The sequence below is a fragment of the Botrytis cinerea genome, chromosome 5, assembly GCF_000143535.2.
Source record: "Botrytis cinerea B05.10 chromosome 5, complete sequence".
In the NCBI taxonomy this organism is placed as follows: domain Eukaryota; kingdom Fungi; phylum Ascomycota; class Leotiomycetes; order Helotiales; family Sclerotiniaceae; genus Botrytis; species Botrytis cinerea.
Genome location: NC_037314.1, coordinates 1,657,007 through 1,680,933, shown reverse-complemented (window position 1 = coordinate 1,680,933; position 23,927 = coordinate 1,657,007). Strand labels below are relative to the sequence as shown.

Below are 23,927 nucleotides of genomic sequence, written 5' to 3'. Positions count from 1 at the left end.
CTCAACTGTGGCTGGAGCCAATCACAGACGGGTCCAAGGCTACGTTAGCCTTGCTCCATATCAATGAATGTTGATGGATGTTCGTGTTGAGTGAGACCTTCATTATTTGCTTTATCAATAACGTCAAAATAGAGCTTCATAAGACAGTTGACAAGCAAAGCAAATGTCACTTGTTGTGTCATTCTTCTGACGGGTCCCATCATTCCACAACCGGCAAAGCCTTTCAATCATCATTCGGCCTGCTCTGATACTGCTCACCAATTGATACACCACTTACAACCATGGCTTCAAAGAAATCAAAGCCAGCCCCAACTGATGACGAATTGAATGAGCTTTTGGAAGGCATTGACGAGGTTAAAGTTAAAGCACCTGCTTCCAAGGGAGCTGCAAAATCACATAAAACAAAACAACCATCTCAATCAGAACAAGATCTGCTTGCGGAACTGGAAAACCTTGGAGCACAGCAACCAAGTCGACCACATACTCCACGAATTCAACAGGTGAAACGTTCAAACACAGCAACCCCGCCACCAGCATCTCGCAAAAGTGAGGACAGATCAAGCGAGGAGAAACCTACTTTGCCCCGGAAATCTGTTGACAGCACTCGATCATTTCATACTAGTTTTACCCCTTCAGCAACTAGTAGCGATCTTCCAGAAGCGGAAAAGAAAGCTCCAATTGCTCAGGCTGCTACTGAAGCCCCTTCAGCGGGTGGAGGATGGTCATGGGGAAGTGTCTTTGCAACAGCAACAGCAACAGCTAGTGCAGCAGTCAACCATGCTCAAGCTGCAGTGAAGGAAATACAACAAAATGAAGAAGCTAAACGATGGGCAGAACAAGTCAAAGGAAACGTTGGAGTTCTTAGAGGCTTTGGTAAGATTTTGACTCGAAGAATTTGGAAAGTGAGAGGAAGTGCTAATTAATATCGCAGGTGGTGAGTTGACATCTAGAGCTCTTCCAACCTTTACAAACATTCTTCATACTATCGCACCACCCATTTCGTCCCACGAACGACTCCAAATCCATATCACTCATGATTTTATTGGATATCCTTCTCTCGACCCTCTCATCTATTCTACATTCTCTCGTGTGATGGCCCAAGTTGAGGGAGGAGATCTGCTTGTCATTCAGCGTGGTCACGAATCTACAGCACGTCGCGCATCCGAGGCTGGATATACTGGAGGCAATGCAGGATGGAGTGATGGACCGTGGTGGCGCGTAGGAACCGACAATCGTGATATTGGTTCCGTCAAAGGACTTATCGAAGGAACGAAACTCGTCCGCGTAAGCGCAGAAGCTTATTCGAAGGAATATTTTGATGCGCATGGTGGACTCGAACTCGCAGCTCAGCGAGCTACCGAAGATCTTAGCGAATCAAATCCAGTTCGCAGCAGCGATATTTTCATGGCCGTCCAAGCGATTACCCATGAAGCACCAGAAGATTTGTTCCAAGGAGGTCCAGTAAAAGAGGCAGAAGGAGGCGTGGTTGACGAAAAACCAAAACCAGATGAATTAATTTCTTTCGCTATTTACCTTCAAGATCCAATCCATAGCATCACTTTCTATACACTTACTCAAGCTATTCCTGCTAAATGGATTCAATGGCTCGATGCCCCAGCTCCCTTAACTCCAACCTCCACATCTTCACCCTCTAAAGAGAAGTCAGGGTTCTTCGGTGCAGAATCAGAGAATGCGCATGCAGGATTGCCAGAGGAGATTCAACAAATTATAGAGAGCGGAGGAGTAGATCCGCGCGAATGGGTTGCAGAATGGGTGGAAGAGACATTGAGTTTAGGTGTGGGAGTTATAGCACAAAGATATGTGGCAAGGAGGATGGGAGTTGGTGAAGGTGGTATTGGTAAGGGGAAGGCTAGGATGGAGGAAGTACTTGGAGATGGAGGTGGGGAGGCAGCAAGAGCGGGGTTAATCTGATGAGGCTCAGAGACAAGGAAAGGAAATGGGTTGAATGGAAGATAATACAATATCGGTGGTTCTTACGTGTGATTTGATATGATTGTCTGAGGCGTTTTGATTCTTTCGTCGCATCATGGCGTAGTCGTACTTGAGGATTGGTTGGTGATAGGATTTTTGACGTCGTGTTAATGAAACAATGCATACATTACTATCTTCTTTTCATTGACAGATGACGGAATGTTACCATTTCTGTATTTTGCGATACTTGCATTCTCTTTGCGTGATTTGGATCTGCATTTAATGATTGATATAACTCTGAATGGATGCCCTGATATATCTGCCTGTTCATCGATTCATCAGTTCTCACATACTAAAAGGCATGAACGTAAGACGCGGTTGGAGAAGAGCTAAGTGGCCGCTTCTGGGAGCGGGGATACGATTGAAGGTAGATGTAGGGAAGCTCGGGTGTACATGGTATGTGGATTCTGATAGTCGCTCACATGCGAGTCCTGAGAAGAAAGTCAATGGGCTTGTTGTCGCATTGGTGGAATATAACAGGTGGTTTGACAGATGGTTTCGCGATGCTTTGATAGTGTAGGTAGCTCGGCGGCCTGTCTGTTCATCATGTGAACCTGAGAAGATGGTGGAGTTTGTGGATTTCATCTCACTTTCACGATTCGAGAATCTGGAGCATGTGGATTTGTTCATTCGTGTGGTTTTGAATGTTCGTAATGGTGGGTGGTTGATGGCTGGCTGGCTGGTTGGTTGGTGTTCGGTCGTGTTGGTGATCTGTTTGGGTTTGGAATGTTGAATTGGGAGTATTGGGAGTATTGGGAGTATTGGCTTGGTTGTGGGGGATTTGTGGGTTGGGTTGGTGATTCAGCTGCAGGTTAGGTATGTGTATGTGTATGTGTATATGTATATGTATATAAGGGGTTATTTGAGATGGATGGGATGATGGTGGGTGGAGGGGAGTGGTGAAGTGGTGGAATGGTGTTTGTATCTATGTGTATATATGTATATTAAGATATTGATATTAGTATTAACATTATCTATGGGTATTTGACTGATAGTTCTTTTGTCTTGCTTGTATGAAGTACTTGTTTATTGGTATTTATGTTCTTTGGTTTTTGGAGGGGGGGAGGGGGGCTGTCTTGGGTTTTGGATGTGGAAATTGGGGGGTGGAGACGCGAGATATGAGAGATGGGAAAGAAGAGGTGTATATGTTTGCCGCTGTGAAGAGGAGAGAAATGGGTATGGGGATTCAAGAATAGAGATTTTGTGCTGTATCCTTCCCCGTCGCTCTTTTTGCATAGGAGATAGGAGATAGAATGGGGAAGTTCTCCGCTCGAATCGTCTTTGTGAGTGATATTTTCAGGGGTTGATGGAGGACTACACAAACATACTACATACTATCATTGGTAACCTGCCCAGAGGAAGCATAACAAGAGTAAGGATAGAAATATAAAGATAAAGTCGAGATTGACAATCAAGACGATTGTTTAGAAAAATATATAAATGGGAGCGTGGATTACTAGCTGTGATTATTCAGTCAAGAGATTATCATCATCGGTAGGACAGATTACTTTTCTGATGTGTGGAGGTTACTGGGGGAGATGATTCTGATGTTGGTTAAGGAGAGTTGTGAGATAAGGAAAAGAGATGATGATGGGATAGTGTTGGGAAGGCGTGCGCCAGCTGTGAGGTAGAGGAATGAACGGGGTAGAAAAGGGGAATGGTGAGAATGGTGTTTGTAGAAGCGAATATAATGTGAGGGTTACATATGTATATAGCATAGCGACTTTGATGCTATTGATATTTTAATGACATGATGATGATTTTTATTTTATTTTTAGAACTGATCATATTTCATATGCCGATACGCAAGGTGGTGTAAGTACAGATCTGGAGTCTGGGTATAGAGCAAGTAGAAATCTCAATATGACTGTATGAATAGAAGTTTGAAATACAGGCTATTGAGAACGAGGTATGTATCGTACGTGCCGATTTTTGAATGATGAAGATGGAATTAGATTGATACTGCACAGATCTTGATTATCACAATGAAAATGAAGATAAATGAGGGTTAATATAGCGTTACTATGATGTGATATTGTAATGAAGCCACTCAAGGGATTCGGTGAAAGTGAAAGTGGTATATATAAGAATACAGAATTTTCGGATTCATATAGGGGACACGAGGTAAAATAGATATGTAACAAGATACAATGTCAAAGAGGGAAAGAGAAGAGCAATTTTGAGGAGGAAGAGAATAGCTCCATGGTGATGAGAGCCTGCAGAGGAAATGGAAAATAGAATAAAATAGTATTTTTTATTAGTACGATGTGTAATACTACAGGAATCCATCACATAGAAATCTTTAAGCGAGGATATCGATAATAAGGGCAAGAAATAATGAAAGAGGTCATCTGTAGAGCTTTAGCGAGTATTAAAGATTGGACTAATTTCTAGCATCATATTTACCTAAGTACCCGTGGCTTCATTACTTTAGTCTGGGATTAAGCCACACTACGTTATAGATAGAGTAGTAAATTAGGTTTTTATATTGTTGTATCTGTATGTGAGACATAATAATCGACTTAGCGAATGAAAAAGTAGATATCTTTTCTTCAACATCTGCTGACTATTTCCTCTGGTATATTCTTCAACGAAGTCTCTCCTGTCCTCTTATTCCATCATGTTCACACCCTCAACTTGGATATGCAAGACGAATACGTTTGTTTGAAGTACAGATTTCTTATTGTCCTTGTTAGTATGTTGTGGAAAGGTAAAACAGATGAATATGATTAGGGTTCGATAAAGAAGTGGATATGTATAAAGGATCTCCATCCAGTTTGAGGAGTCGAATTGTGTCCCTAGGATCTTCTGTAGTAATCAATATTACTTTCCTTGAGAGTCAAATGGTAGAAACAACACGGCTGGTATCTCTAACCCCAATATGTTGCTGCGTGTAGATAGACGGGGATCGATAACATTCATCACTTGTGACTTCTTCTGTCAAAGACTCAAAGTTTGGACTTTGGGTACCGAGGATTCTCTAATGGCAAAATTTCAAGCTCGAGTATGTTGTTGTGAGTTGAGAAGAGGTAGGACCTTGTAAGGGTTTAATTTCTCTTCCTCTCTTTTGGTGAGTTATGCGAAATGAGTAACTGAGATCTTGAATGTATCCTATTGTTATAGTTGTTGAAGGTGCTCCATATATGCAGCACCTAGACTTTATTGTCCGGTTCTAGCGTGCGGCCCCGGTTCAATTCATACTTCACGTTTCATGTTCAGTTCGGTATCAAATCCAGCTTTGTAATCCTGTCATGTCGCCTCTGGTGAATGGTATCGAACTCCGGATCAGCATCAACATCAGCGTCGATCTTGACGCTTTTTGGGTGTGAGTAACATACTAGTGCTGGCAGTATCTCGCTTGAATTCCCCTCACAGTGTTGGATCTCTCATTTAGAGGTTCATGAACGTACTATCTCTTTGTAAATCATCTCCGTCGCTTTACTGACGTATACTGTGCGAATAAGATGCAGGAAATGCGTTGAAATGTGTGATTTGAACAACCACATCAATTAGACTTCTGTTTCTAGGTTGACTTGGGTCTCCGGGAGAATTTGAAAATGTTCACGACCCCATTATCGGCGTTGCCTCGTCTCTGAGCACGCTAGCGAAGGCGTTGCGAAAACTGAGAACGAGAAGGCTCAATGCGAGTAGGTGTATCCCGCATCATAAGCAATTGAGAAGGAACAATGCTTGAAGAAGATTTGTCTTGAGTGAGCGAGCAGATAGACGGAATGAGAATGAAAATAAGTAGATTGAGATATGGAATGACTCAACTTTCGGGGGATCCCTCCTTTGTATGTTACAAAAGAAATAATGACGTTTTTCTATTATTGACAATTTGAAATCTGTCTTCCGAAAAGCTAGCATCTCCCGTAGCCCGGTTAAACTTTAGTAGACGATTAGCTGCCAACTAGTCATGAATGGGAATTTCATAGTTTCCTTAAAATTGTCGAGATCTCGGCAAGCCGGCAGTGTAGGAGTGTCAAATGAAAGTTAAGGACCCCGAGATTTGATATAATTCATGTTTGTTACCGATGTCAATGATATGTACACTTTTCGAATGATTATCATGATGAAATGGTTCAATTTTTAAATACATCTGATTCGAGGAAACCGGTTGATCAACTTCGATAGCCAGAGTATGGTCACATAGGTGGTGCATATTAACTTTATATAGCATTATCAATTATGAAGATCACGCCAAAGATGTATCTAGAGTCTAGACTTGGCTCGATTATTTCTAGGGTCAGAATATAGCGTAGAACCGTTGTTGACGCAGGAGAGCACCAGGTGCTAAATTGGAAAAATGATTAAGTGATTTCACCAGCTAGCGAACTGCCAGTATGGAATTTCAAATACCGGAATGCTAATGTCAACTTAACGTCGCCATGCTAAATTCATAGGCAGCGAGCGTCAAGATATGGGTTTTCCAAGCATACTTTTGATTACCTGAGTAGGTGGCTTCTGTTCTCAAGCTATTTGTCAGGATCGATGTTCATTGTATGATGCTAAGACTTGAACTAGTGCACAGCTCACGATCTCTGAAATTACTCGATATCGAGTGACGTCTTTTTTCCAATCCCCACATAGTTGTTGTATATGTCAGCTTGGCACGCGACGTTTCAAATTTTGGTAAACGGATATGTGATTGGACCGTTGTGGATTGCACTTTCTGGGACGGTGTATCATAGGATTTTCCATCATTGATTTGTTTGCATCTTGGAATGATACTAAAAATAGATATCTCTACGAAATCCCAGCTTCAAGTATTGGAGTGGCTCATCTTGCGTCAAAGATGTGAGGAAATGCGATCGTCATTAGTACTAAGTGGTCTAGAATTGGACTGTCTACAAAGGATAGATAATGTAGTAATATAGCGGAGTTTGGTTGTAAATTTTTGTGTGATAATATCAATTGTATACCTATGGATAGAGCATGGTTTCTCACTCATTGTGTTTTCTCTGCAGCAGTCAACACTCAAAGCTCGGAATCTAAGAGGTTCGCACAACATCCTCAAGAGTTTGTCCTCTCGCAAAGCCATTATATGCTCTTGTATTCTTCCTGTGAAGTTTCAAACCCCCTTTCCTCAATTCGCTTCTAGTCAGAGTCGAGTTACACCTCGGGCAAGTTACATGGATTGCATTCTCCTTTCTGATGAAACATCGACTGACGATATGCATGTCGAATAGGAGACCTGGCATTCCTGGAAACATTTATCGATAACCTCGGCGATCACACATAAATCCGATCCACACGCACCGTCGTCGCAATTCGCTATGACCCAGATGGCTTTTACGGTGCGTGAACATCCTGTCATTGCTGCATGCATCTCACTACACTGTGTTGTTGTTGTTGTTGTTGTCGTTGATCGTTCCGAGCTTGATTGACCTCTTGCAAGTTGCTTGTGGGGTGCATGTAGCTATGCACTTTGTGTTATGTTGCATGCTGCCGTACCTTGGTTTTTGCAAGTGATTACAGCATTTATATATCTTCAACCCAATCCCCCTTCACGACCCAGCCGGTGCATTTAACCATGGGAACTCGAAGCCGCTCACTCGCGGAGTGGGTAGGACGAGTCCCATGTCGTACCAATAAATGGCGATGGAGGGGGGTTGTTGAGAAAATATGGAGCTAGTGCTTGGGTGGGACTGGGGAAATAGATTAAATAAATGATGGGACTGCCATGATCATTATGAGGGGGATAAGAGGTGAAGCAAGAAGGCGTTGAATGACGTATGTGGATGACGTCAAATTGAATCCCGCTCTAAATTTATGGTAATTAAGACTTGAGAGCTAACCGGAATAGAGAGATTTTAGATAGGGGCTTGAGGGGGGGGGGACGGAGGGGCGTCTCCACTTGGCCGTGTCGAGCGAGATTATTACGATTGTTGTTATTTTGGAGTAACCTACGTATTGAGTTGTGGGTAATGAGTAGTGGGTATTGAGTTTTTGGGTATTGAGTTGTGGGTATTGAGTGTTGAGTATTGAGTGTTGAGTATTGAGTGTTGAGTACTGAGTACTGAGTACTGAGCATCTAGCACCAGGATTCAATCCCTCCCTAGATGGCACCAACAAATAATCACGTAGGATAGCTGTGATCGGGCACCCTTTCTATGAATAGACATGAGATCTACTCCGGAGTGATATAGATATAGATGCAGATATAGATACAGATATCGATCTTTCTTTATTTATCTCTGTTACAGGACATACCCAATGAGTGCAGGGCCCCCGCTAGTTACCAGTACCTGATTACCAGCTCGAGGACATGTCTAGGGGCGTAGGGGCCTAGGTACCTTACCTCCTCGTCTACTCTTCGTCTAATCTATCTGGGCGAGCAACTGAGTTACACCTGGGCATACCTGGGCATTCATCGTCTGCCAGTATTTGTTTATTGGCTGTGTGGCTGTGTGGCTGTTTGGCTGTTTGGCTGTGTGGCCATCTAGCTATGCCAGTCTCAGTCTGCCACTCAACCACCCACCACCCTCCCTCATTCCTACCCGTCGACTCACCATCGTCACCCCTCACAATGTAATGTCGACTTGATGTGACAGTGACTGGTTGTTGTCTTGACCCCAAATCCCCATCACTTGTTGCTGCATTGATCAGTCAACCAATCAATCAGGCCAGCCCACAGATCCCCCCTGGACGGTGTTTGTTTGATTGGAAAGCACTAAAACAAAGGGAGAAAGAGAAAAAAAAAACACTCCATCGTCATAAGTACATAAAACCAAGTACACTACCCTAGTCGCTCATCATTTATCATCCCTCATCCCTCATCCCTCATCCCTTATCCCTCATCCAACCGAAAAAAAAAAGGTCCCAAACATCCAGAAAGAGTCATCTGTTTGATATTGACATACATCCCTCTTCGCCTTGTTCCCAATCTCACCCACTCTGCCTTTTTTCCTATTCCTATTTCCATTCCCATTCCCAGTCGCAAGAAAGAGATCAAACGTACGACTGACGGACTCCCTACACTGCACTACACAATTCTCTCTTACATCACATCACATCACACTTTGGGCTGCTCCCTTGCTTGATCACCAATCACACCTTCAAATTTCCGATCCTTGCTTATCCTAGAAATTCGTTCATATCTTTTTTCCCCTCGTGTCTCGCCTTACTTGTTACAAGGAATTTGAATCCGATTCCACCCCTTCTCTTCATATTCTCGCAATTTCAATATTGTGTTTTATCAAATTATCCGATTTATTTACTTACTAAAAATGTCTTCCATCTCACAGGCCATTAAAAATGCCCTCCATCGGGGTATGTCTTGCCTGCCCTTTTCAACCCTTTCACACATTACCCGTTCGCTCCAATTTCCACGACAGCTGCACCTTCTCCTTCCCACATCTCAAATCTCACCATGCTAATACCACATTCAGGCAAAGGAGGTGCAAAGGGCAACGAAGACACGAAGAAGGCTGCACCTGCACCTGCCGCGGCAACTGTCCCTCAACACCACGCTAAATCAGATCCCAACGTAATGGCCCATCAAGCACATCAAGTCCCTGGAGGTGACGCATATTCAGTTGCAAACGAAGACAATAAAAATAGAGGAGCCCAGGCCGCAAATCAAGCTGCACACGCAGCAGGACAACAACAAATGGCCGGACAATCCAGCTCCGCGAGGCAGGACGAACTGGCAAGACTAGTGGCCGCCTCGAATGAAAACAACAACCGCTTACCACGATATCCTGGACTTGAAAGGTGGTCACTTATCGAGAAGATGGGTGATGGAGCATTCAGCAATGTTTACAAGGCCAAAGACTTAGAAGGCCAAGCTGGAGAGGTGGCCATCAAAGTGGTCCGAAAATATGAGATGAACTCTAATCAGGTAAGTACCTTGTGAGATCTTTCATTATCATCCCCTCTTTGATTTTTTTGGAACCTTGCCAACATGTGTGGTGTGGTAGGCAGATGCTCATCTTCATCCAAACTTCAACAAGAAGCAACCCAAGGGCGTGGAGGTGCGGAATTCTTTTTACTCTCTCAATCCTTTCTAAACATTCCATTTCATGTCATCATTCAGTAATTGCTAACATCACACGATTATCTATAGAGACAAAACATTCTCAAAGAAGTTTCCATTATGCGTGGTCTAGATCATCCGAATATCATCAAACTCATCGAATTTTCCGAGTCAAAGCAATACTATTATCTTGTTTTGGAGTTGGCACCGGGCGGAGAATTATTCCATCAAATCGTCCGTCTCACGTATTTTAGTGAGGACTTATCACGACACGTTATTAGACAAGTTGCAGAGGCATTACATTATCTTCACGAAGAAAAAGGTGTCGTACACAGGTGAAGAGACTCCCCAACCCCCACTTCCGTTTTTTGTTAGTCGTTCGCTCAACGATACGAATACTGACGTCATTCTTCAGGGACATCAAACCAGAAAACATTTTATTCGAGCCAATACCGTTCATTCCAACCAAGAACCCGCGACCGAGGGCTTCTGAAGATGAAGACAAAGAAGATGAGGGTGAATTCATCCCGGGTGTTGGATCCGGTGGTATTGGAAGGATCAAGATTGCCGATTTTGGTTTGAGTAAAATCGTGTGGGATACCCAAACCATGACACCATGTGGTACTGTAGGATATACCGCGCCAGAGATTGTCAAGGACGAGCGATATTCCAAAAGCGTTGATATGTGGGCATTAGGTTGTGTCCTTTATACCTTGCTCTGCGGTTTTCCTCCATTTTACGACGAAAGTATCCAGGTTTTGACTGAAAAGGTTGCAAGAGGTCAATACACATTCCTTTCGCCATGGTGGGATGATATTTCCAAGCCAGCACAAGATCTTGTCTCACATTTGTTAACGGTGGATCCCAAAAAACGATATACAATCGAGCAATTCCTTCAACATCCTTGGATCAAGGGTTCCGAGGAACCTACTTACGCAGCACTTGATGCTCCACCATTGGCTACTCCAGCTGTTGAACGCCAACGCCAATTGGGCGGTAGCTTGCGAGCCTTCAATCCAGATCTCTTGGAGTCTCCTGGGGCTGGTAGACGTATGGATTTCCGTAGTCCTGGTGCCGTCAATTTGCGTGAAGTCTTCGACGTTGGTTATGCTGTTCACAGGCAAGAAGAGGAAGCCAAACGAAAGAAGAACTTTAAACAAGGATATCGAGGAACTGCCGCCCTGAACCCCCTCAACCCTATCGATGATGAAGATTTTGATGAGAGCGACGAAGAGAACTACGATGAGAACGGAGTACCTTCAAAGGCACCCAAGTCTGGGCAATCAGATGTTGCACAAGTCGGCGATGCTTTGCGAAATACAAAATTGAATCCAAAATCCACAGCCCCAGCTAAAGGCTATGGACAACACAGTGCCCAGGTGACTGCATCTGCAAAGCGAGACATCAAACCAAGAAATGGCGCTTTCGAACTCAATCTCGATGGGGCAACTCTACTTGGTCGACGTCACAAACAACCACCGCCAAGTAATCTGAGGGAGTCAATGGTTGCGCAATAGCATTAATTTTGAGAATAGCAGAATTCATTTGTCCTCAAAGTCCTTTTTTTCATGGAATCAAGACCTATTGTGCTATTCAAAGACCTCTTTACTCCCGACTGCAATTCTATTTCTTCTATTGCAATACATTGAGGCTCCCTCCACAAGATACGTGGCGAACACCACATTTGATGTCTGCATAATTCTGGCATCAACTTTCTTTCCGGACACCATGCCCAAGTTGACGTTGACCAAGCATGATGAAGATTCGAAAGCCAAACATTACATACAATTCATTATATGGGGGGAATTTATTTGTGTCTTTCATTCGTTGGTTCACATTGGCGTTTGGAGATGGGGAATAAATTGCCTGGGGATAATGTGCTAATGACTGGCGGTGTTCATGGACCTCTGATCATACTTTCTTTCTTCACTTCTTCACTATTTCATGCGGCCGCCTCAGTTAGGGATCATTATGAATCACTGAGTACACGAGGCAGATGAATAAGTTTAGTACTGTCTACAGCAGTACTATCCCTGATACTTTAGATCCTTGAAATTCATTCTTTTCCTTTAGGTTTTTTGTCATGCATTCATAGCTTTTCTGCGTTGGGGGTTTGGTAGGCAGATACATGGTGCTGGGCCAGTAAATAGATTTTAAAGATCAATGGACTTTTACATATTAAAATCACTTTTTGTTTCTATGATGCTATGCTATGTGATGATTTTTGTGTGCGGCAATGTGATGAATATTTTCATGTCATAATTTATTTCAACCAATTGATTCGATTTAGCAATCCAATCTACATCTGTTGATCTATCTCTATGTATATTATTAGAGATCTAGACTTCAAGAGTTACAATGGTGTTATTCAATTTGTTCTCGGCAAGACGTAATAATGATATCGATGATATCACAACTTGAGTCTTGATGAAGCGGAACTTTTTCTTCGCTAAGGAAATGGGGAAAAATGCCAAAATGTAGATGTGAATTTTGATTTGGATGGGAATTGAGTTGGGACTAGGGAAAGCTTGATTTTGGATGACTTTTTGAATGGTTTTTTTGGTGGGGGATGATGGGTGGATGGATGAGGAGTGTAGGGAGTGTAGGGAAGTGAAAGAAGAAGAGAAGGAAGGAAGAAAGGAGGGAAGATTGGATTGGATTGGTGTTGGTGAGAGAGGGAAGGAGATGAGAGGATATGTGTGAATGTGTGGGCTGTGGGCTGTGACGTTGTGATGGTGGGTTGAGGTGTAAATGCGTCATTTACTTGGTAGAACTGGTGGGTTGGTAGGCTAGCGGGAACGGAAGGGAGGGAAGGGAAGTTTGGTGGGATGTAGTGTGGAATGAATGGTTGGACTAACTAGTGTCGTGTATTGTGGAGTGGTAATGAGATATGATGGAAGGTTTGGGGGCTAGGGGATCCTGGAAGGGACTGGTTGGTGTACTAGGGCGCACTGGTTTGTCTTGGGGGCAATGGAGGTAAGAGGATTTTAATAAGTGTTTGAGTTTGTTGAGTGTGGCTTTATATGTGATTTGTGATGGTGGATGGTCTATTTGGCTAAGGTTTATGTTGATATTGTGGAGAGCTAGTGGGCTGGTACGTACAAGCAGAGAAGAGGTTGAGGGAACGCTTGTGTCTGGTAGCTAGAATAATTAGCAATGCAGTGTTGAGTGATGTATGGCAGGATGTGATCAAAGGGGCAGAGGCCACGAGAAAGCTAAAATGGAACTAGCATGTTAGGTTAGCGGGCGTTATTGGCTTGGGAGTATAAATGTGGTCATTGTGGGGTTAGTGTGTGATTTAGATGAAAACGGTGGGTGAACTAGTGATGGGTAGAACTTAAAAGGGAGGTTAGAATTACCAGTTGGATTAAAAATAACGGTTGTAGAGATCTAGGATAGATTGTGGAAGATGGGGGTCTGTGAACCCTTACGCTGACGATGTTGACGGATCTTGATTCGTGGTTTTTATAGGACATTTGAGATTCGAGATTCAATCAAGTGAGGTGCATAGGGACATGTATGAGTATGACGACACGAATTCTGAAACTGTTAGAATATTGATGACAGCATTAGAACTTCTATAAAGATAGGCCATCAGCCAAGTATCGAAATTCAGAAATCTGGAACCCCATTCTAACTCTAGATTTCTCCTATTGACAATTCATCATTTTCTCCTGCTCGGGATCTACATGGAATACCCGAAAGTTCTATAATAAATGAATTTTCCGATCTCAAATCGGCTCTAAGAAAGTGAGTTATTTGGAGAATGAGTAATACATCCAATCAAATTCATGGGAGCTTAAAGATAGAGACTTAGAGCTCTTTAGATTAGACTATTCCTCTTACGTAGTGCGGCGGTCCCCATACCGTGTCAGAAGTTTGACAGCGGCATGATGGTGCTGGCTGATCCAAATTCGTCATTTAAACTCAGAGTAATACTTAGCGAGGATATTAGTAAGAATTATGACGATCTAGGATTTCTAAACACTAATTAGTGTACTATTAAAGAGAGACCTAGTTACTACGTGGACCGAAAGTTAACTATTATAATTATAACCTTGGCACTATGCATATCTTGGTCTCTGAATGATGGATTAATATTATTGCATTCTGTCAAATTTATTGACTAGCTGCTGCCTATGTTGTTACAAGACTTTCTGGGTTTCGCTTACCGCCTACCAGCCCTAGGTATAAATCCTAGAGCCAGGCCTTATCTTTAAAACAATAGATCATATATGCAATCATAAATTAGTGTATATATTTAATCAAAAAATAGACTCGACTACCATTAAGCCGGCCACACATTTAACGGCATGAAAAACACTTCATTAGATATCATCTTACCAATTCCATACTAGCGTCTTCCTCTACATGTTAACTTGTATTTGACATTCTACTACATATCAGTTCGAATCGATTTACTCCATTGATATCACAAAGTTTTCAAGAAATATATTACTACCCTGGAACAGTCAGAGCTACCAAGAAATGATCATCAAGCTATTCATTTTGAGAAGTCCCAATTGCGACTTGCAATATAGAGTATAGGAAGTTTGGTTATTCTAAGTTTAAGACTTCCAGGTTCACACTTTTCCCACACTCTTGCCATATATTAGTATATAGAGGTCAGCAATACCAAGTGGTGTTGAGTGACCGGCAATTTAACCGTCATTGCATACGTGATCGATTAGTATTCGAATTTAGTTGCAAGCTTTTGATATGCAAGGCATATACGGAGATGATCTACTCACAATAAACTGGAAGAGGTAGTAGATCTGATTTTCTCTTATTGCAAGGCCTTTTATTTTAGTAAGATTACTAGAAATAGACTATATGTATTCACTGTGTGTACATTGTTTCATTCTAAAATTTCCACATCTAATACAAAACTTTGTACATATCTACTCATTTTTGATGAATATGACGGATATTCAATAACTCAATTTGTCCAAGACTGTCCATTACCCTCAGAATCCGATGAATCTGATAGTCGCTCAATTCGATCGAATGTACGAGACAAGGAAAGGAAACAAACAAGATTGGATTGTGTATATCGTCGGGCATTTTTTCACATCTTGAATGGTTTGTTTTATATATTTAGTTCAGTACTCCATGGACTCATGGAATGGAGTGATCGTATAGCATGCCTTCTATAATATCACGACGGACTTGGACCCTCAAACCATCACATCTTACGCGCTCAGTATGGCGCTTCACTTGAGCATCATGGAATCTGGCAATATATAGCACTATAGCAGACCATCATTGGCTGGAGAGCATCATAGTTTTAGCTCCTAGAACCACGATTCGTTCAAGTACCTGGGCCAAGATGAAATCTTGTCCATCTGCAGCGTCAAATGCCCGTACCACGGTGAATTCAGTTTTAATGTCACAGATTGCGAAAGCAAACCTTATCAGTCCCAATTCTCGAGGCAGTTTGAGCTATCAGAATCTTAATAATTTGAAGCCTTGGCACCCCCGGAAATATGATGAAATAGTGCTTGGCTAACGTCACATATGATGCATAAAAAAGACACAGAATGGGTGTAGTGCCTGATGATCAAACTCAAGATAGCATTATCTTCCGACTCTAGATTTCAAACTGTTGAAATCATGGCCGACGAGAGATTCACTAACAATAACAGCAAGGTCTAAACCGGCTAATTCGGGATGTGTTCATAGTGTCATAATCTCAACATTGAGGCCACGGAAAATATTTCATCGGCATCGTCGTTCTTAAGGCTTTCCTAGATACTTCTTTCTTCCTATCGAATGTAGCTTTAAGCCAATGCAATACATTCGATCTCAACTGGAACACCCTTGGGCAATTGGTATACAGCAACACAACCTATAGTAACGTCGTTAGCACATTCATTCCTCTTCTCTAGACGTCATCCTAAGCCTCTGTGCCCATCACCTCTCATCTCTCTCTTCTCCCCCCCTCTTTGATTATCAAAAAAATATATCAACTCACTTCTTGCAGGCTTATGCTTGAAAAGCTTCTCGTAGGCTCCGTTCATTTCCGCAAAGTTGTCCATGGTAGTCAAGAAGACATTGACCTTAACAACTTTCTCAATACTGCTTCCAGCTTCCTTAAGAACAGCAGACAAGTTCTTGATGCAGAGCTCGGTCATGGCAGAGATGCTGGAGGTCTCGAGGGTGAGAATTTCGCCTTCGGGTGTGCATGGAATTTCTGTAGGAGAAGGGTCAATTGAATGTTTTCGGTGAAATAGGATGTTAGGTTCAACGGAATATAATTGAAAATAAGGGGTAGGCTTACGTCCAGAGCAGTAGATAGTAGATGAAGTCTTGATGGCTTGGGAGTAAGGTCCTGCTGCTAAAGGGTTGTTAGAATTAATGTGTAAAGGAGGTAGATGCTCGATGTATTCAACATCCACATGAATTAGAAGAGGCTTACGGAAAGCAGCGTCCTTGGAGTAAACTGTAGTAAGGTCCGACATTTTGATATGTGATTGATATGATTCGAAGTTTATTCAAATTTGTTCTTGAGATTGATTCTTCAGAAAAGTTTGGACAATGATAGACTTTAAGGTATTTTATCAGCGAGGTCGGAGGGCGCGCCGTCAAGCTCATTGACAACAAGGTGGGGTTGAAGCTTCAGACTTTTGGCGGGGCACGCACGGGCCCAAATGCACATTTGATCTAACCATATTTGGAGCAACGCGATTTCATTGACGAAAGTCAGCTTCAACGACATGTTAAGAAGTAAACTCATCAATATCTCCACGAATTTTTGTTACAACTTGTTTTGATTTGGAAGTTTGTTTCGGTGGTTGATATAATGAGCGAATACACGGCCGGACGAGCGACTATAGCATAACGAACGACGCTATCATCTGAAAAGTCGATGTCGAGCAAGGTGCACTGCCTGTTTGGCGCATTCCCACACTTACGAAAATTGAAAATCTCTGCCTATATTTGTCCGCAGATGGGATGACAAGCTCGGAGTTGACGCCGAAGGAAACGAGTTCTCAGCTAAAGAAAATGAGAATAAAAAGGACCATCGTCCACCGAATATCGCTACATGACTCCATTCATATCTGTTTCACTTTCATACACCTGGCATGTTTGGATGTGGTTTTATTGTGCGAAGTCTTCTTGCCCTCGAAAGCGAGCTCTCATATGAATCACAAGCCGTTACTCACGAAATACGAGTGCAAACTGCTAGAAAATTGAAGTTTGATTCAATACACATATACATCAGAATTAAATATACAAATTACACCATGTACGAGCCCTCAAAGCAGATACGCCAGCAAGAAACATCTTTGCGCTTTGTAGGACTGGATTTGAAAAAAGAAACAAAAGTTCAAATACGGAGGATCAATAATTATATTTCAACAAAGTCGCCGCCTATTGTCCAAAATCAGCGAGGACTATGACATGTGGTTCAGACATTTACCTTTTCAAAGTCGTATCCACACGCTTCCAAAGCTGTGATGACAGCGTTTTGAGGGTATCCTAACCGTATTAGATTGCTTACATAAAAATCTTCCGTTGATACAACAGTAAAATTCTGTCTTTGCTGGCTTTCGGTTGGTCTCGCATTGCGTATGTAGGCAGTGGCTGCTTGATCTACCTAGATCAGTAGCTATTGGCTTGGTCTTCACAGTCATCTTACATTGATTTTCCATCTTCAAATACGCCGATGCTTCTTGTCTTTCACTCCCAACAACGCGTTGGGGCTTCCTGCCTTCATAACACCCAAGGCAGTTACAGAAGTGAAGACGACCATCGCAATTTTCCTCGAAATCCGGTGTAGGTAACCGTGCAGGTCGGGGTGTGGGTGGCGGGTCTCGCTTCATTGGAGGACTTGGAACACGGGGAGGGTATTGAGGTTCAGTACTGGCTGCAATGAGCTTGAATTGATGATTCTGGATTGAATCGTGATTTCGTGCCTTGAGTTCCATTCGATAACCTCGGTCAATGGGTTGATCCCGGATCGTGCGACGATTGAATGCTTGATTCTGAGTCGAGCTAGGGTCGTAGCAGGAAGAAGCTGCCTTGAACAATTCCGAAGATGATGGAATCTTTTTCCTTCCCGAACTTTTCATAACATTGAGGGAGGTGGTATGGTTCTTGTGTCTTTTATCACTTGATTGTATCTTGAGATCGTTGAACTCGTCAATGTCTCTAGAAGCGAAATGGACAGATTTTTGTCTGGGAGCATGTGATCTCTGACCTATATTGGATACTTCGACCAATATAGGCATTGCTTCTCTATGAAGGCCGGTCCATTCCAATTCATATGGTGACGCGGTATAGTCGAAGTAATGATGCACCGGTGAGTTATTGGTACCAGGAGGGATGCTTCTTGACATTTTACTGCCTAGGTCGTTTTTATATTGATGATTACGGATGACAACTTGATAATTGAAGATGGTTTGTTTGATGAATCACTTGAAGGTGATGAGCTGTTGGCGGATTGTGTTGACCGTGCTGGTAATCTGACGAACCTAGACGGAGTCATCAAGCGATGATCAAACCGAACGAGGGTACCAAGTGTTACTCACGTGTTGATATTCCTAGAAGATTCTTTGGATGTCCGGGGTACGTGGAATCAATTTGCTGATTATTGTGAGATGAATTTTGATGAAATGGAAGTAGGTGAAGGAGTGTAGGAGAAAGTTGGCAAGATGAGGAGGGGGGTGCAGCTTTTATGGGTGCTGAGTCGAAAATTATGCTAGAAGCTGATTGGCGAGATATTCCCTGCGGCACATGCAGGAAGATTTCCTCGACCCTACCCGCTAAACCCGTACCGGTACAATCCTCGGAGAAGCGAGAAACCACCGAGCTCTATTCCTCGAGTCTGTAAGTCCTTTGAAAGGTCGTTTGACGTGTATTCAGACCCTTTTGAGAGTATTTAAAATGGTCCGTGCACAGTTCGAGTGCTCTTGAGTTCCTGGGCTGTTGAAGAGTAAGTTACCGTCAATTAGATAGCAAGTGCTCTTGTAGAGACTGGTACCAATCAATAAAGTTCGTTTCTTTGGAGATCAGAACCAAAGCAAACCGTCCGTATGACTTGGCATTTGCTTCTTGCTCCCGCCTCGTAGAAGGTTGTGTAAAGGGGCTAATATCATCTCTTTCCATTCACTTGTAACGTAGGTTAATCATTCGTTGTTCGATTCGTTCCACAAAGTTTATTGAACAATGTTCTAAGTTCCAATTATTGGATTGAAGTTATGGATGGAGTGTCGAGTGTCAGCTAATCGGCTCTGTGCTATTTTCAAGGTTCACACTTCTTCTTTAAAGTAAATGTATAATCGTTGACAAGTACTTAAGAAACGATTTCAAGATATACTATTCAGCTTTGGATGGAAATGAGATTGTTTAAATATATGACGTGTTGGTCTGGGAGGCCTCCTGGGCCCCTCGCTGAATGTCTACGCCGTGGCCCATTGGTCTAGTGAAATTATAAACAATAGAAATATCTATCTTCTCATAACCGCATGATATGTAGCATAATAATTCTTATTCATGACTAAGCACTCATACCTCCTTCAGTATTCTCAGACAGTATCAATTGGAACTCGTGAATTTCGTTCTTGGAGTTCCAGGCAGCACTGCTTAGTCATCACAAGACATTGTGGTTGTTATCAGCCTGCTTATGTAAATGATACATAAGTGTGTTGAGAGAAGTATAATAGGTACCTATGTCTAACTCAATAATTGGCAGGAAATTTCGATTCTCGAACGTGTAATTAAGTCTTGATCAAGATTCTTATTGATTTCTTTGCGAAATAAAATATTGTCGGCACATGTCCGAACTAGCCGTTTTCATGTCAAATTTACCAAATTCATAGCCAACATAACATAATATTACATCAACGCATTTCAGAACATAAGTGGACGATGAGAGACTCGTGGCGCTATGCTGTTTAAAATTTGAAAGTTCATAGAATTGTTGATTTTAGGGGCAACATAATTGTGTGAAAGATTTGCACTCATCAATTTTGGTCTTCAAAGAGTTCGCATGGATCTGGACATAGATAATTGAAATTCTGTCGCTTAACTACCATACAAGCAAGATCTGAAGCTACCAATATCATCCACCACACCACCCAAGCACCCGCACATCATCCCCACCCATCCCTATCTTACCTCTTACTTCCCGGTGGCAATTTGATTCCCATCTGCAAATTCTCCATTATCTTCTTCGCACTCTCAATTCCACCATCTAAGTATACAGCCCCAATTACCGCCCTGACTGCTCTGCTAATAATACGGGTGTTATCTTCTCGCGTATCCTCTTTGACGAGTTCTATGATATTACGGAAAGACATTGGGATGCTGGGCTGGGGACGAATACATGATGCTATAGTTGGGTAAGCAGAGAGGGAGACGCGGGAGAGGATACGGTTTAGTATTTGAGAGGCTTGCACTATTTGTAGAAGTTAGGCTAGTGTGTTTCTGGCTGACCCATCGCTATGTTGCCGAAGATAACACTGTGAAATCAAAGAAGAGTAGACATACCTTCAGGAATACTAAACAAATAAAACTGTTCCCTCATCACCAATCTGATGGCAGTCTCACCTAATTTCGCTAGTCCTTCATTGCCATCCAAACAGATTCGCATACTTTTTCCAACACACGTTACGCCATTCTTAGGGGTTTCGAGTGCCTCCTCGAGAATATCGGGATTATTAAAGGTATAAGAGAGGAAGGACTGTAGGATTTGAAGCCAATTTTTGTTGGTGGCGGGGTTGAAGTGGGAAACGCCACGAGGAGGGAGGCGGATGATGCGGTTTGTTGAGTTTGTGAAAGTGGTACTAACAGAGGTAGATGCTGAAATGGTGTTGAGGATTGGGTCGCGAGATTTATAAGAGGGAGAGGGAGAAGCTGGGGGGAGAATGTGGTTGGTTGGGTAAAGAGAGAAGGTGGTTGCTTTTGTGGAACTAGCGTTTGCCTGTTGATCGCGATGCTTGTAGGATGGAGTAGGAGGGTTTAGGGGAGGAGGAGGTAAGCAACTAAGGTCGGAGCGAGACTTTGTGGAGTACTTAGAGCTGCTGATACTAGGTGGTCCGGAAGGGGGGCCGCTAGCTTGGAATTGGTGAGAGTGTGGGTGAATGTTTTCTTGATAGACGTCATGGAAGGGGTTAGCTACTCCCGCATCCTCTCCATGACCTTTCCATTCTTCGGGTTGGAGCATGTTTGTGTTGAAATCTTCCGAGGTGTCTTGATAGGATCGGAAATCTGTTGACTGTGGCATTTGAGTGCGATAGTTTCTAATCGTGTCAGGCGTTTGAAGTATTGACATATGTTTGTGTAAATTAGTAGAGCATGCCAGATGAGCTTGATGTCCTTATTGGAATAGAGAGCAGACTATATAGGTCCCATAAGCTGCGTCTGTGTAGCTGCTACTCCATCTTATTATTCAGAGAATCATTGGAATTTTAAAGATACATTCAGATAACCGATATAGGAGAAGTGAATCACGAAAATACGCTTGCACTGACCATGCACTTGATTACATATGTCGCAAATTTATCCTATATGTGAGAAACTCATTCACAATATAATGAGAGTACGTAATATCTAAAGGGGCAAAGGAGCAAACAAAAATGTACGGTCCAGAGGGGGCCGGCGAAAGGTTTACCTCCCTTTGAATAATACACCAAATTTCTACATTTCAAGCTTTGTAAACCCGTGGGATTCATTCTTTCGTTTAATCATCCTCGCCAAAATCTTCACATCGCAGCAGGAGCATTCGATATCATATTATTCAGACTTTGCATCAGTCACTTGCACACAACATCAAAGATATGGAGATCTGTACACCTATATCATTCTATTTCTCTACCACTGAGTTTGTAGAATTCAGTAGGGGTATACATTCATGATTATAGAGGGTAGTTTGGATTGTATCGGATAACATTCATCGACCCCCTCTCTCATTCGATAGCTAGACGATTCAGTTGTCAATATTGAGATTCGCAATGAACGCTTCGAAATAATATCGTCGGAACACTCAACTTCATAGTCAATTTATTATCAGGAATGTTGATTGTCCGCCCATAAAGTTCACTAGCACACACGTTGGCTATCAATTGAGATGTAATCTTATACAATTCACAACTTGTATGGTACAATAGGAATTTAAATGAATACACAACTGCTTATATGATGCTACTATGAAAATTATCACACCCATTAAATTCTAGCTCAACTCGAGCAATAGTAGAGCATGTTTTCCCGAGATGAGACAAAACTGTGGAACTTCACCCTCTTGGGAATTCAACGGCGATTGCACATCATCTCGTGGATTCGAGCCAGTCCCGCAAAAGCAATGATCATCCAGTTGCCACATTTTTCTTCCGATCAATCTCACATCATCTTTCATAAGTATCCTAAGCTTAATAGTTGCCTCTCTGCCGACTCCCAGTCATTTCATCAGTCCCCGCAAGCTCTGTCCTCTCCTTAGTTGGAACACCCCCTGGCAAATTATTTCCCTTTCGACTCTGGGGTACCGTGCTGGCATTCGCTGCTTCTGGCTCCGCGGCATATTTCTTCAGATCTTCTAGTGAGATTGCATCTCTGATTTTGGTTAGTTTGTCTTCTTGAGTCATTAAGTCCTTCGCTTCTGATCTGATAATCGATCTCCCACCACATATTTCCCGTTTTCATCAAATTTGACCCGGCGGAATTATCCTAGCAAGAGAGAACGAGGATATCGCTGCCATGGTGATTTCGAAATTGAGATGGCAAGCATGAACAGGGAAACTTACAAAGCTCTCTCATGGGTAGCATGCAAATGCACCTTGGGTACTAAATTCTCGTCTTTAGAATTTTTCGCTGCTTCCATTGCTTCTTTCCAACGACTGGCACATAGACACCATTTCTTTCCTCCAGTCAAGCCAATACCGCGAAGATTGTTGCCACGGGACGCGGAGAAATCAAGGAAGCTGTCTGTCACAGTTGCTTTGGGATGCATTAGTTGTATCTATTGATGAAAGGGAGGGCGCATGAAAGAAATGGAGACATACCGGCAACAGAATGGTTTCCAGTATCCTCTGGACCGACATCACACTGTCCATTTCTGTAAAATCCAGTTCCTTTCGCAAATTGACCGAGAGGCTTATTGAATACTATTTTTGTTATTATCTCCGGTTAGTACCTGCCTCTTCCTTCTAAATGATGATTTGAAGCTATCTCGGCATACCATTGAGTGATTTATGAGCCTTTCCAAAGCTATCTGATCGTCCTTCATTCGCCATTTTGACTCTAGTGGTAGAATATGTCTTGAGATTAGAAAGGACTGGACTTCGGAAGATTTGACGACGCGTTATTGAAACAGAATGCATATAAATGGCACAGATAAGTAAATTTAATGTACAAATTCGATTGAATTGAAATATGAAAATTGTCAAACAAAAGAGAAGAACTTATCAGAGTTGGAGTGTTGATGAGTGGTGTATGCACTAGTCTCAGGTCCATGACGTTGTGATTCTGGAATGACTGACACCATTGAACCAGGAACAATCAACTGTAGAGATTCGATCAAAGACCGAGACATTAACAAAACTTCCAGTTTCAATTTGAGAACATAAGGAGCGATGTATGTCAATTGTTCAAAGATTCGGATTAGTTCTTTATTGAAGTTGGATTGCCGATGTGCTGGAGGAGTGCTCCGAGTTATGATATCATTGCTTACATAAAAAGTGTCAATACAGAACTGATTTGAACCTGAAGGGAACTACATTCAGACAACGGATTTGATTTCACTCTAACTCGTGATTAATATTGGATATCCCACATACGAGAGAATGAGGCATGTAATTGAAGACTAACTGGCATTAAAAAAAGATCTGACGTTAGTTTTCATCCCGTAGCAACAGTACCAGCAGAGAGATAATGGTAACAATAACCCAGATAGGGGATCTCAGAGACCTTGGAGTTACCCATCAAACGCTCTTGGTACCTGCTGCAGTGGCTAATA

The 23,927-nt window shown here is 42.4% G+C and overlaps 6 protein-coding genes across 7 annotated transcripts; 2 read left to right on the top strand and 4 right to left on the bottom strand.

Annotated features, from left to right (window-relative positions):
- The first annotated feature begins 83 nt into the window (after positions 1–83).
- On the top strand, positions 84–2,168 carry Bcmtc1. Its single transcript, XM_001548595.2, has 2 exons — positions 84–873; positions 932–2,168. Exons 1-2 carry the CDS (start codon positions 282–284, stop codon positions 1,930–1,932), a joined length of 1,593 nt encoding a protein of 530 aa, XP_001548645.1. The 5' UTR covers positions 84–281; the 3' UTR covers positions 1,933–2,168.
- Positions 2,169–8,497: 6,329 nt separating this feature from the next.
- Positions 8,498–12,157, top strand: BCIN_05g04730 (hypothetical protein). Of its 2 annotated transcripts, XM_024693024.1 has the most exons (5): positions 8,498–9,264; positions 9,384–9,835; positions 9,915–9,968; positions 10,061–10,305; positions 10,386–12,157. In XM_024693024.1, the coding sequence occupies exons 1-5, from the start codon at positions 9,222–9,224 to the stop codon at positions 11,485–11,487; spliced, it is 1,896 nt and encodes a 631-aa protein (XP_024548809.1). In that variant the 5' UTR covers positions 8,498–9,221; the 3' UTR covers positions 11,488–12,157. The 2 variants fall into 2 exon arrangements, with proteins under 2 accessions (XP_024548809.1, XP_001548642.1); XM_001548592.2 differs by lacking the exon at positions 9,915–9,968.
- Positions 12,158–15,384: 3,227 nt separating this feature from the next.
- Positions 15,385–16,562, bottom strand: BCIN_05g04720 (hypothetical protein). Its single transcript, XM_001548591.2, has 4 exons — positions 16,389–16,562; positions 16,251–16,307; positions 15,945–16,163; positions 15,385–15,818 (listed from the first exon to the last, which is right to left on the bottom strand). The coding sequence occupies exons 1-4, from the start codon at positions 16,429–16,431 to the stop codon at positions 15,751–15,753; spliced, it is 387 nt and encodes a 128-aa protein (XP_001548641.1). The 5' UTR covers positions 16,432–16,562; the 3' UTR covers positions 15,385–15,750.
- An 82-nt stretch (positions 16,563–16,644) lies between these two features.
- BCIN_05g04710 (hypothetical protein) lies at positions 16,645–19,079 on the bottom strand. The gene is made up of 3 exons (XM_024693023.1): positions 17,613–19,079; positions 17,394–17,566; positions 16,645–17,344 (listed from the first exon to the last, which is right to left on the bottom strand). The coding sequence occupies exons 1-3, from the start codon at positions 18,310–18,312 to the stop codon at positions 17,315–17,317; spliced, it is 903 nt and encodes a 300-aa protein (XP_024548808.1). The 5' UTR covers positions 18,313–19,079; the 3' UTR covers positions 16,645–17,314.
- An 886-nt stretch (positions 19,080–19,965) lies between these two features.
- Positions 19,966–21,200, bottom strand: BCIN_05g04700 (hypothetical protein; the record flags this gene model as incomplete). Its single annotated transcript, XM_001548589.2, has 2 exons — positions 19,966–20,372; positions 20,465–21,200. 2 exons carry the CDS (start codon positions 21,198–21,200, stop codon positions 20,089–20,091), a joined length of 1,020 nt encoding a protein of 339 aa, XP_001548639.2. The 3' UTR covers positions 19,966–20,088.
- An 828-nt stretch (positions 21,201–22,028) lies between these two features.
- Positions 22,029–23,638, bottom strand: BCIN_05g04690 (hypothetical protein). Its single transcript, XM_001548588.2, has 4 exons — positions 23,151–23,638; positions 22,975–23,076; positions 22,717–22,909; positions 22,029–22,525 (listed from the first exon to the last, which is right to left on the bottom strand). The coding sequence occupies exons 1-4, from the start codon at positions 23,290–23,292 to the stop codon at positions 22,345–22,347; spliced, it is 618 nt and encodes a 205-aa protein (XP_001548638.2). The 5' UTR covers positions 23,293–23,638; the 3' UTR covers positions 22,029–22,344.
- Between the last annotated feature and the right edge of the window lie 289 nt (positions 23,639–23,927).